General features: G+C 33.8%; 1 protein-coding gene and 1 pseudogene across 1 annotated transcript; both read right to left on the bottom strand.

The window, feature by feature from the left end:
* Nucleotides 1-581: 581 nt before the first annotated feature.
* On the bottom strand, nt 582-2,042 carry LOC128224421 (uncharacterized; annotated as a pseudogene).
* Nucleotides 2,043-2,917: 875 nt separating this feature from the next.
* LOC128224420 (uncharacterized) lies at nt 2,918-6,230 on the bottom strand. Its single transcript, XM_052934254.1, has 5 exons — nt 6,156-6,230; nt 4,943-5,237; nt 4,161-4,443; nt 3,417-3,653; nt 2,918-3,006 (listed from the first exon to the last, which is right to left on the bottom strand). Exons 2-5 carry the CDS (start codon nt 5,027-5,029, stop codon nt 2,918-2,920), a joined length of 696 nt encoding a protein of 231 aa, XP_052790214.1. The 5' UTR covers nt 5,030-5,237; nt 6,156-6,230.
* Nucleotides 6,231-10,840: the final 4,610 nt, after the last annotated feature.

Raw genomic sequence — 10,840 nt, 5'->3', positions numbered from 1 at the left:
GTTTTTGACAAACTCTCTTCATAAACATTATATCACTGGGAACATTCTAATTAGTTTGAACATCAATTCTGACCTCATGTGTTATGGTTTCAAACTAGTAAATAAACCATTGTCATTAGTTTCATGTTAATCAGAGCACATAGAAATACTGTTGAAATGTCATTTTTTAAACCTAGATCTTGTTCACTGTACAATTCCCTGCTTGGTCTGGGGGATAACGGAACAAGGTGGCTTGCTATTCGTCGAGGGTCTTGCTCCTCCATCACAGCTCTTCTACTCATCCCGACTTTGTCAACCAAGCGGCACATCAATATTTGCTTTTTCAGTGAGTCTATGTAGTGATATGTTTTCTTCTCTTTCACTGGATATAAGTATTTCTTACAAAAGAAGATTAGTTCACAACTAAACACTTCATGAAGTATATAAATTAAGCTGAAAGAGGTTATATAAAGATGTACAATTTTATACCTTCTCTTGTAGATTACGGTCAAGGTCACATTTTTTAGTTATGCATATTCTTACACTCTCAAATTCCTGTCATTGTGATTGTTCAAAGCATGTAAGACAAATCTCTTATGTTCTTACCTAACAGAGCCGTCTTTGTTGTGTTGAATTTCCCTTTCCACATGATTGTTGTGATCGAGTGCTGCTATCAGGTTTCTCATGCGGTAAACTGGTGGCGAGTATGAGAACCGCTTCGAACAATACATAAGGATGTGCTGGTTGAAGCCTTCCAGGTCGGCTGTACTTCTAAAAGAAGAATACATTTTATTAGCAATTAAATAACTAATAAGCTTACATATTTATACAACTCAACTTGCAGGGAAATGGCAAGCAGTCACCTGTAATCATAAAACCCATGTTACATGGCAATAAGCTGAAGCCGAAAACATTAGCACACACACTCACACACATGCATGCAATAACACTCAAGCATAACAATACTTAGAGGAATGAGCAAAAGCTGTCTTTATAAGTAATACTTGTGCACAATCTTGAACATTCTGTCAATAAGGCAAGTTTCAACTGGCAAGTAATCACAGATTTCAACTGACAAGTTACACAGGTTTCAACTGCGAGTAAATAGATTAAGCGTACTAAAACTCATCCAAAAGATGGAAATACAAACAAAAATAAATATTTTTAATTTGCACAAACTGAAGAAAATAAAGTTCGCCAAGGATCCAGACTTCATGTCATAAAGATGGGACCAAATTCAGATCTTAAATTATAATGATGCAGTTACTTATGAAACGCTAGTTACTGTTTTCCTACATAAATAGCCTGCCAGTACTTATATAATATGTGGAAAGAGTCGAAGCTTGCTACATAAAATTTATTTACCTGAAGTTCAGATAGTATGCTATCTTTGATAGAAGGTGCTTGTCAAGGACAATGGCTGTGAGGGCTTTAAGGGTACTGCAGTTTTATTTCTTGTTCAGCCATGGTTTATTTCTCTCCTCAGGATTCAGTGGCCCATGACTACACTCGTAGTATCCATCCTGAATCGGGAGAAGCCACTCGTGCTCATCTGTCACATGATGAAGGAGAGCAGCCCAGATGCCCTAAAAATAAGAGCATTTCAAACATTTCATTATCTACTTATATCATCAATAAATGTCCTTTCTGAATTATATATACTTCTCTATTTACGTACATATACTTTTATCTAAGTCGCTGTACTTTCATGATGTATTTCATGATACAAATATAAGACCTTTTTTGAAAAAAAGACACAAAGATCAGAAGAAAACAAGGCAATCTAAACACTAAATGAATACAATTCTTTATGTACTTACCACAAACTCCTTTATTGTCAGGGCAACTTTACAACAGTGCCAAAAGTGGTTAACAATGTCCTTTACCCATGGTCGAAGAACTGAATGCTCTTTCTTCAGCACAATCTAAAAAAATGATAAAACATTTGATTAGTATCATAAACAAACCTTTTAGTCCATATATGTATATATTTAAGTAATAAGCTCTAAGACCATCAAAATTGTGACTCCAAAACTGTGTGACCCCAAAACATTCCTGTTCATCTTTCTGTGCTAAAACTCTTATATTACTAGTAAATTACAAACTAGAGCTATCACTGAAGGTGATTCATACCCCCGAACGCCGCCTCTCATTAAGATTTACCATTGTATGAAGTTTTATGAAATTCCATCTTGTAGTTTTCAAGTTACTGTCCGGACAAAAGTTTGACAAAAAAACACAGAAAAAGGCAATTACTCTGTAATTTGCTAAAATAGTGTAATGATTCATGTACACTGAACTCCTTCTCATTGTGCTGTACCATTGTATAAAGTTGTATTACATTCAATCTTGTAGTTTTCAAGTGATGCTCCAGACAAGAAACAAGAAACAAAAGGCAATAACTCAGTAATTGGCTGAAATATAATTGTTGTTCCTGTACACTGCACTCCCTCTCATTATGACCTATCACTGTATGAAATTTTATAAAATGCCATCCAATAGTTTTCAAGTTATGCTCCGGACAAGAAAAAGTAACAAAGGGCAGTAACTCAGTAATTACCTAAAGTAGAGTTATGGTTCTTGAACACTGCAATTCCTCTCATTGTGCTTTACCATTGTATGAATTTCTAATCAATTCCATCTCGCACTTTTCAAGTTATACTCCGAACAAAAAAAGTAACAAAGGGCAATTACTCAGTAATAGGCAAGAATAGAGTTATGGTTATTGTACACTGCACTTCCTCTCATTATGCTCTACCATTGTATCAAGTGCAATCCAATTACATCCCGTAGTTTTAAGTTATGCTCCGGAAAAGGTAAATTGCAACGGACCGACCGACAAACCGACCGAACGACCACAGGGTGACTCAAATATACCCCCTTCAAACTTCGTTTGTCGGGTGTATATAAGTTTCAAATATCACCGTAATAATTAAGCTTACCTTAGATAGTTTTTGCCAAGGTTCTTTGCCACATGCCAAATATCATGAGAATGTTTTATCTTAGGTAGTGTACTGTAATCAGTCCCTGAAAGATTGTGGAGAATTGTTATACTTTCTGTCTAAAACATCCTTATTCAGTGGAGAATGCCCAATATCTAGCCCAAATACAATAGTCTGAACTATTAATCAACTACATAACAGCTATAAACTCATAATTGTTTTCCATAATGTTTTCCTACTTTTCTGTGTTTGATTCCTGCCAGTGAAATAAAGGTTTTGGTAAGCTTGACCAAGTGGGCTTTTCTCCTGCTATTCTGGTTGAACATTTAATACATTCACATACATGTGCATACCAGAGGGACTTAGTAGTTGTATATTTGTGATAATGTGAAATTGTATAGTTAAATTACAACATACCATCAATTTTCTCTTTGATGATAAAATATGGATATGATAGCTTTCATAGTTTTACCTAAATAATACTGGAAAACTTACTCATCATTGCTGCAATTCCTAAATGGCCATCTGTTACTAGCTTTGTGATGTTGACCTGGTTTTGTAAGAGATCCTCAAGGCATGCTTTAAGTGCCACCTTCTCCATAGCAACTGACTTTCTGGCTGTTTCACGTTTGTCTACTGTTTTTAGCATAATGACCTTCTTCGTTTCATTGTCCATGACAGAATATGAACAATACTGAGCAGAATGACCAGGACTGTCATTACGGCCATCTCCTGAAAAACAAATATTATAGCTGAATTGAAATTCTATCAAAAAGAAATTTCAATACTGAAAACGATGTATCAGTAAATCAGTTTATTGGATTGTCATCTTTACTCAAAGTCTTCTAACCGGTCCTTGCAACTTGGAACAGACAGGACACGGCAATATATCAACCAGACTATAGATGCATAATAGGGACAAGTTAAAGATGCAATCTTACTCCCAAATAAGATTTTACACAATTAATACAATTGTTTTGTTATGTTTGTAATATACGTGTATGTATTGATTTTCAATAATAGTGTCATTTTAAGATGAATGACAAAAAAAGAGATAATAACCAAAACACTGACATTTGCTGATGATTACAAATACATACTAGTTTTGAAGCACTTTACAAGTTATTGATAGGAACAGGGAATCATGTGGTCAACATAGTAAAAAATCAACTGAATAATGTCAAAAGTATGCTGTAATAATTGACCCAAGATGACCTCAGAACATTTCTTACAACACACCTAGTATGACTACATCCTTTCCACGAAGAGATTGGAACAGGTCTTGTAAGTGAGTCTCCCAGTATCGGTCCACAGAAGGCACAAGGTATGTCCACTGAATTCGGAAGAACTTTGAGGCTGATGGAAACTTCAGTTGCAGCATGTCTGCCCAAAGTTTCATCTTTCCAAAGTTGTTTCCTGAGAGGACTGTTGTTGCAGAGATAAGGAAGTCACCGGAGAGAACCCCTCTGTTCAATGTTGGTTGGGAATACCAGCGTGTAATTCTATGGCCTTCCTGACATACCTATCAGTAGATAAAAAATGAATTAAAAAACTAATTTGGTGAGTAACATACTAGGGGTAAACTTTTCAGTTACCTGCAATGACAGCTTCATAAATGATAGCAATGTTCATAATCACAATAAATATAATTTACAATACAGTGATGGATTTTCAATGGGCATAGGGTTGTGCCCCCACCCCCAAAGATGAATGGCAAAATTACATTTGTAGATAAGTTAAATTATGTCCATTTAAAAGATGCTGAAAACAATTATTAATAAGGATCAAAATTCACAAAATGTTTAAAAGGTGTCATTTCAATTAATAAGTTAAAATAATGTCCAAGCCCCCACCACCCCCAGTTATTTATTACTGGATATTCACTACTTTATCCTGTACACACATTACATAACTTGGCAATCTACTTATATAAGTCTTGAAGTTCGAAAATTCGAAACACCCTGTTTACCGCACTACCTCACAGGTATGCCGGCATTCCCCTTTCAATCATTAGGTCTTACCCATTCTATGATGGCTGCAGATCCATTAAAGCTCTCCTGCATCTGGATGTCTTTGGAGCCACATATCTGACAATTGGAAACTTTCATATCTGCCAAAGCTTAGAGCTGGTCGAGGAATACAATACAGGTGGGGGTGCTACATAGCGCATCAATATCAGCTTCATTTACTATCTTTTTCTGGCCAACTGCAGGACTTGCTACCTCAGCTTTCTCACCATCACTTTCTGCAGCCTCTTCCTGACCAAATACTGCTTCTTCAAACGTCACATCAGGGAAGTTTTGGAGGTTCTCAGGCCTAAATGACACCAAATTATACAATAACAATTTTGTAGCAAGAAAGTGTATTGTAATGTTCTCTGTTTCACTTATTACCATCAAGCACCATGATGCATAAAAAATGCACAATTCATCAAAGTCACCACTATTTCAAATCAGTCCCTTACAAGTTTGTGTTTAGAGCAACAGTCTCAAAATGTGTGGCATGGAAGGGTAAACTATATAAGATTACGTGAAATTTCAGATTGGCATTAAAAATAATACTTTGTTTACATCTGTATTCTTTTTTAATAGAAACATGTCTAGGGTCAGATAGGGTCTAGTTGCTCGAAACACAGTACTATATGAAACAAACCCACTCAAATTAAACCATTTCTGACACGACATCAATTTTTCGGTGGGGGGGGGGGGGCTGAACCACATCCGAAAAAAGGTTGTGCCCTTTAGTAGGGCCCCGTCTTACACGTCATACGCCTTGCACCTGATGCCACTACTCTACATATTTCAAAAATTGAATAATCAACATCTCTTTTACTTTTTCGTTTATGATCTTTAAAGCTGCATTTGCAAAGCATGACTGAGAAGACTTTTTTAAATTTTGCGTTGGAATTCAAGTCGAATTTTGACTTAATATTTGGAATATATATCTCAGTTACACTGCTGACATGAGAGTTTCCTAGCAATTGAGATTTGTTCTATGGCAAATTATCTTATATGACTCAAATGATGATATAATGTCAAAAACAGATGATCCTGGGACTAAAATTAATACTGTAAAATAAAAATGTAAAAACTGTCAATCTAAAGAGTGCAGCTTTAAGCTGTTGTGAACATGTGTTCAAAGTAGATGAGTAAGACTTTGCTGTCTTTTATTATATATATTTGAACAGTTCAAGTTAATATTTTTTCATACTTTTCATTAAATAACTGTACTTACAGTACACTTGACATGTGTAAGTCAGGTTCAAAATCTGGATCATCACCAGCCTCCTCATCAGATTCTTGAAGTGTGATGTCAATAGTGATGCTGCAAACCAGAAATGCATCAATTTCTTTAAAAACTATTATTTCAATGCACTGGGTTATTCACTCCTAATAACCATTGATAAATGCAATAAATACTAAAAATAAATGTTGGGTTCACAGTTCTATGTAAATAATGTATTATTATAACAGACCTATTTATTAAATAGAGTCTTTTTGAACATTGTTGCATCTGCTAAAAACTTACTCAAATGGGTCCAGGAAAGACTAAGATTCCTTCTTTTTCACATCCCTGAATGGCCTCATCACAGCCTTTGCAGGGGATTTTGGTGATTTCCTTCAAAGTAATATTACCAATTTCATCACAAAACTGATACTGATCCAAAAGTGACTCAATTTATATATCCAAAATGAATACAACTTTAAAATCAAGAAGTTGTTCTATTATTCTAAGGTACCTGGTACAAGAAAAATCAGAATCATTTTATCATAATAAAATATTTGTTTAATCATAATAGTTTAATCATAATAATATAATTTTGTTATTAAAAGTAACTCATCTAAAGACATATGGTTTGTCAAGACTTGAACTTACTCAGCTGCACTCTCTTCTGAAGACTTTAATTCCTCTAGCCCTGATGTAAGAATGCCCGCTTCACTAAAATAGTTTAAACAATAAACAATAAAATAACAGCCACACCCCTCCGGATTTTGATCACCACAGCTAATAAGTAAGGAAAACTGCTAATTATCTATGATGAGTAATGAGTCCTAGTATTAAAACAACAAACTTGATGAAGGTGAAAACCCTAATCATTTATTTTTAAAACTTGTATAGTTTTGTATATATACATCATTCACATTCTGTAAGTACAATACAAGATTACATATAATATATGTAAACACTAGTCATGTAAATATTTATTGTTTGATATCAATATTGTAGATTTGCTTTAACATGTACAAAAATGTATAAACAAATTAAATGTTTTGAAAAAAAACAAACAAAAAAAACATTTTCACTAAGCAGATGTGGCCCACATACACAGAAGGAAAAAGTTAAATATTAAAAGTTTTTTAAAACAGGCTGTATCTTTGTCAATGTTTTAGTTTAAACACATAATAAGATTTGATAGTGTGTTTTGGGCATTTCAATATAAAAATCTTTGATATTTGCATTTTCCTAATTCGGAAAAGATTCTCTTATATTTAATTTCCTATATATACTGCTTGATGTCAGTTTAAAGATATATAATGAGTTTGTGTCTTTAATGTCTATCAAAGGAATTGTTAACCTGCTGGCAATTTGTGATTCAGGAGCTGAGACTTCAGAAACTGAAGGGGTCTTTTCAACATCTATAAATGATGCACTCGCTGGGGTGGATGTTAGCTTTGTGCTTGTCATTTTACTCCTTGTATCAGCTTCAATTATACCGGCATAGCTAAAAGTAATATAATAGCATACTTGGTTAATATGAATCTGCAAATCATAAAAGGTTTCACACTTTAATATAAAAATATAAATGAAATTGTAAATTTTAAAAATAGTGTGCTTCAAAAGCATTCATTACCTTGAAATTCACACCAAAACTGCATATTGACAATTGGGAAGTTTGGTAAAATTTTGTGAATATAGTTTTATCAATTGGATAACAAAAGCATTGTTTTTAATGTGTTCTTGAGTTTTTAAAATTCCTCCATAACTAACATTTTCAGGCTCGTCTTCATTTATTTTTAGGTGAGCCATCCATCATTTAAATACTAGATATAAAAATGCATGTTTGTCTAACATCAATTGAGATTATTTCTATGTTCAATTGTAATGATTGATCGGTATAACTTTTGAATGGATTACATTTTATAATACGGCCATTTTGACATGATATAATATAATGATATATTTTAGGGAAGTAAAAAAAACCCTAAATCATACCATGCTATGATTATATATAGAAATTTAAGGAATAATTAACCTTGTTATGAAATTACACATTGCAATGCAAATAATAAATGCAATTTGTTATTTTCATTTTACTTGCAGAACTTTGCAACATAGAAAAATGTAAAAGAGATGTCATCTTTCGGGCGGGTATACATACCCCATTCCCCAGAATAAGGGGTGCACTTATTCCTCCAAAATGTTGGTAAAAATTCTGGTCCAATTTAATCCAAAATAATGGGGCAAAATGATGTCACATTATATAACCTTTCCAACAAGAGTTGTCACAGATTGAGTGCACCGCTTTTTAAGATTGAAGCATACATGAAACATGCATGGATCACTGTGATTGTGATATCAAAATGTAAAACCTTAACCAGAATGTATATACTGTATACCCGCCCGAAAGTTTGCCAAAAGACAGCCATAAATAAATAACTGAGGTTTACAAAATCGGTGACTAAAGTTAAAAACACGAACCTGTCGAGAAGGTGTTTTACTACATCGCCGTCAGTTTTCCATCCCATCTGCAGTTTCAAGGCTTTCCATCTATTTAAATGAAAACCTAAATAAACTGTTGAAGACATTTCTTTTACATTGTCCTGTCTTTGCCGCTTTCTGATCTTCAGTTAATCTAGGTCTTCCTCTCCTTCTCTTTTCCCCAACGTCCATCTTTGTTATGAGATGCTGACCTCATTATTCATAACTATCACGTGATTGTCTCCGTTGAATTCCGTAGGCTTTCGGAACTGCTCGGAATAACTCCGAGTAGGCCAATTAGCGGATTTTTTGGTAACCACCAAAAAATAAATATGGTCTGATAATCGCGTTAATATCGGACCATCGGAGTGGAATCTAGAGACGACATTTCGCACAACGCTAAATTAAGGATGCCTTTTCACGACAGTTTTGTTATTTTTGTGTTTTATTAACTAATTTCTCGCTGAACGTACATCTTTAACGCTTCGCTTATATTCACTCAAAAACTCATGTTCGAAAGATTTAAAAAAAAGTATATCATAATCATATCCCCTTTAGCGGCTGAGTTTCTTAAAATCTCTTATAATTTTGCCAAATAAAATTCAACATGAGTAAACAATTATAACAAATAACGTATTTTATGTATTGCAACATATTTATAAAAATATAAAGTCAATTGAATCAAATGAACATTTTCAATGTACTTTCTCTCTCGCGGAAAGTGGACATTTCATCTTACTCCAAGAAGTGTAGGGTATGGTTGATTCTCTTCGTGACTGAAATCAACTTTTTTTAAACACTTGGTGCATTTCAAATCTAGTCCATATAAACAGCCCCTTCAGATTCTTTGACGATTGTATTTCCATGGGAGATCACTGCGTAGGATAAACATACAAGTGTTGTTTAGCCAAACTGTGGTTTCAATTATGTCAGGGGCGTAGCTACCCCTCTATTCATGTGGATTCATAAATGTGCTGGCATGCCCCCTCAGAAAATTTTGAAAACCATGGTGCAATCTAGTGCATTCTGGGCGTTCCGATGTGCATTATTTAGTACTGGAAAATAACCCGTTTTAGATTCATGTAGTCAAGTTCGCATTCTGCAACTTCGGTTGATTGTTTTGTCAGAATCATGTGGATTCAGCCGCGTATTCAGGTATAGGCGGCTACACGCATGTATGTTGTGCATATGAATGTATAATTTGGTTTAAATGATGCATCCTTAATGTAACACCTCCTTGCTGCTATACTAATAGAAACTTCATGGGATGTTAATAGTAAAAGAACTAGCACTGACGTTCTCATTTTTGTCTGGGTCATTAAAAAATACAAAACAAATTACAAGATAAACAAATTTGTTTCGACTTCTTTAATGAATTATATAAAAACATTGCACAAATATATCATGACACTTTTAAACAATAAGTATGGTTGTCAATTAAACAGTATGCTGGCTTTAAAAATTTAGGCAAATCATTGGAATTTTACAGCGGTCTTAAAAGGTGTATTTAAAGCTGCAATCTCACCGATTGATCGTTTTGACTACCGGTATTCTTTTTGAGTGGAATGGAGTATTTTTTTTCAGAAATGCCTAGACCCAATTTTAAATGATATAAGACTGCTGAAAAAAGATCTGATTGCAGTTTATCATATTTGTGTTAAAAAATGATGTTTTATGGCTAAAAGCATTTCAAACAATTTAATGTAAATGAACTTTTCGGCAGTTTTACCAAATATTTTTGACTGGTTCTATTGTGAATTATCTAATATGACTGAATTAAAGGAATGATAACCAAATCAGCCGATTTTGAGACAATTTTGTGTCTAAGCTGACAGTCTGTAAGAGTGCAGCTTTAAGTGCTGATCAAAAGCTTCATATACACATTGTGATTTTGTCAATAACTGTTTAAAAGGTCTCATGTACTAAACAAGATAATAATTTTCATACAATATCTAAAATTGATTAAAATAAATAAAGTACCATTATACCTATTTCTTAATAGTGCCGTTTCTCATCTGACAATACCATTCAAAGCCATCATTTCAACTATGAAGTTATTTTTAACTTTCAACTTTTCCATAGCATATGCAAAAAATATACCAAAAATACAAGCCATGAACAATATGATTGTTCAACTTGCATTATCTTTGACCTTTTGATATGACCATTTTCCAGTTTTGTCTATTTGTAAGTTGTGTCCCGAGGAATAAAGTATGACT

The sequence above is a fragment of the Mya arenaria genome, chromosome 17 (genome assembly GCF_026914265.1).
Source record: "Mya arenaria isolate MELC-2E11 chromosome 17, ASM2691426v1".
Lineage (NCBI taxonomy): Eukaryota > Metazoa > Mollusca > Bivalvia > Myida > Myidae > Mya > Mya arenaria.
The sequence above is the reverse complement of the archived record's forward strand: the minus strand, read 5'-3'. Positions and strand labels throughout refer to the sequence as shown.

Excerpts from the sequence above, each read along its gene's own strand:
- LOC128224420 (XM_052934254.1), bottom strand. The coding sequence starts at position 5,029 with ATGAAAGTTTCCAATTGTCAGATATGTGGCTCCAAAGACATCCAGATG. Across the intron at positions 4,444-4,942 it reads CTGCAGCCATCATAGAATGG|GTATGTCAGGAAGGCCATAG; the intron begins GTAAGACCTAAT and ends ATCTACTGATAG. Across the intron at positions 3,007-3,416 it reads AGGAATTGCAGCAATGATGA|GGACTGATTACAGTACACTA; the intron begins GTAAGTTTTCCA and ends ACAATCTTTCAG.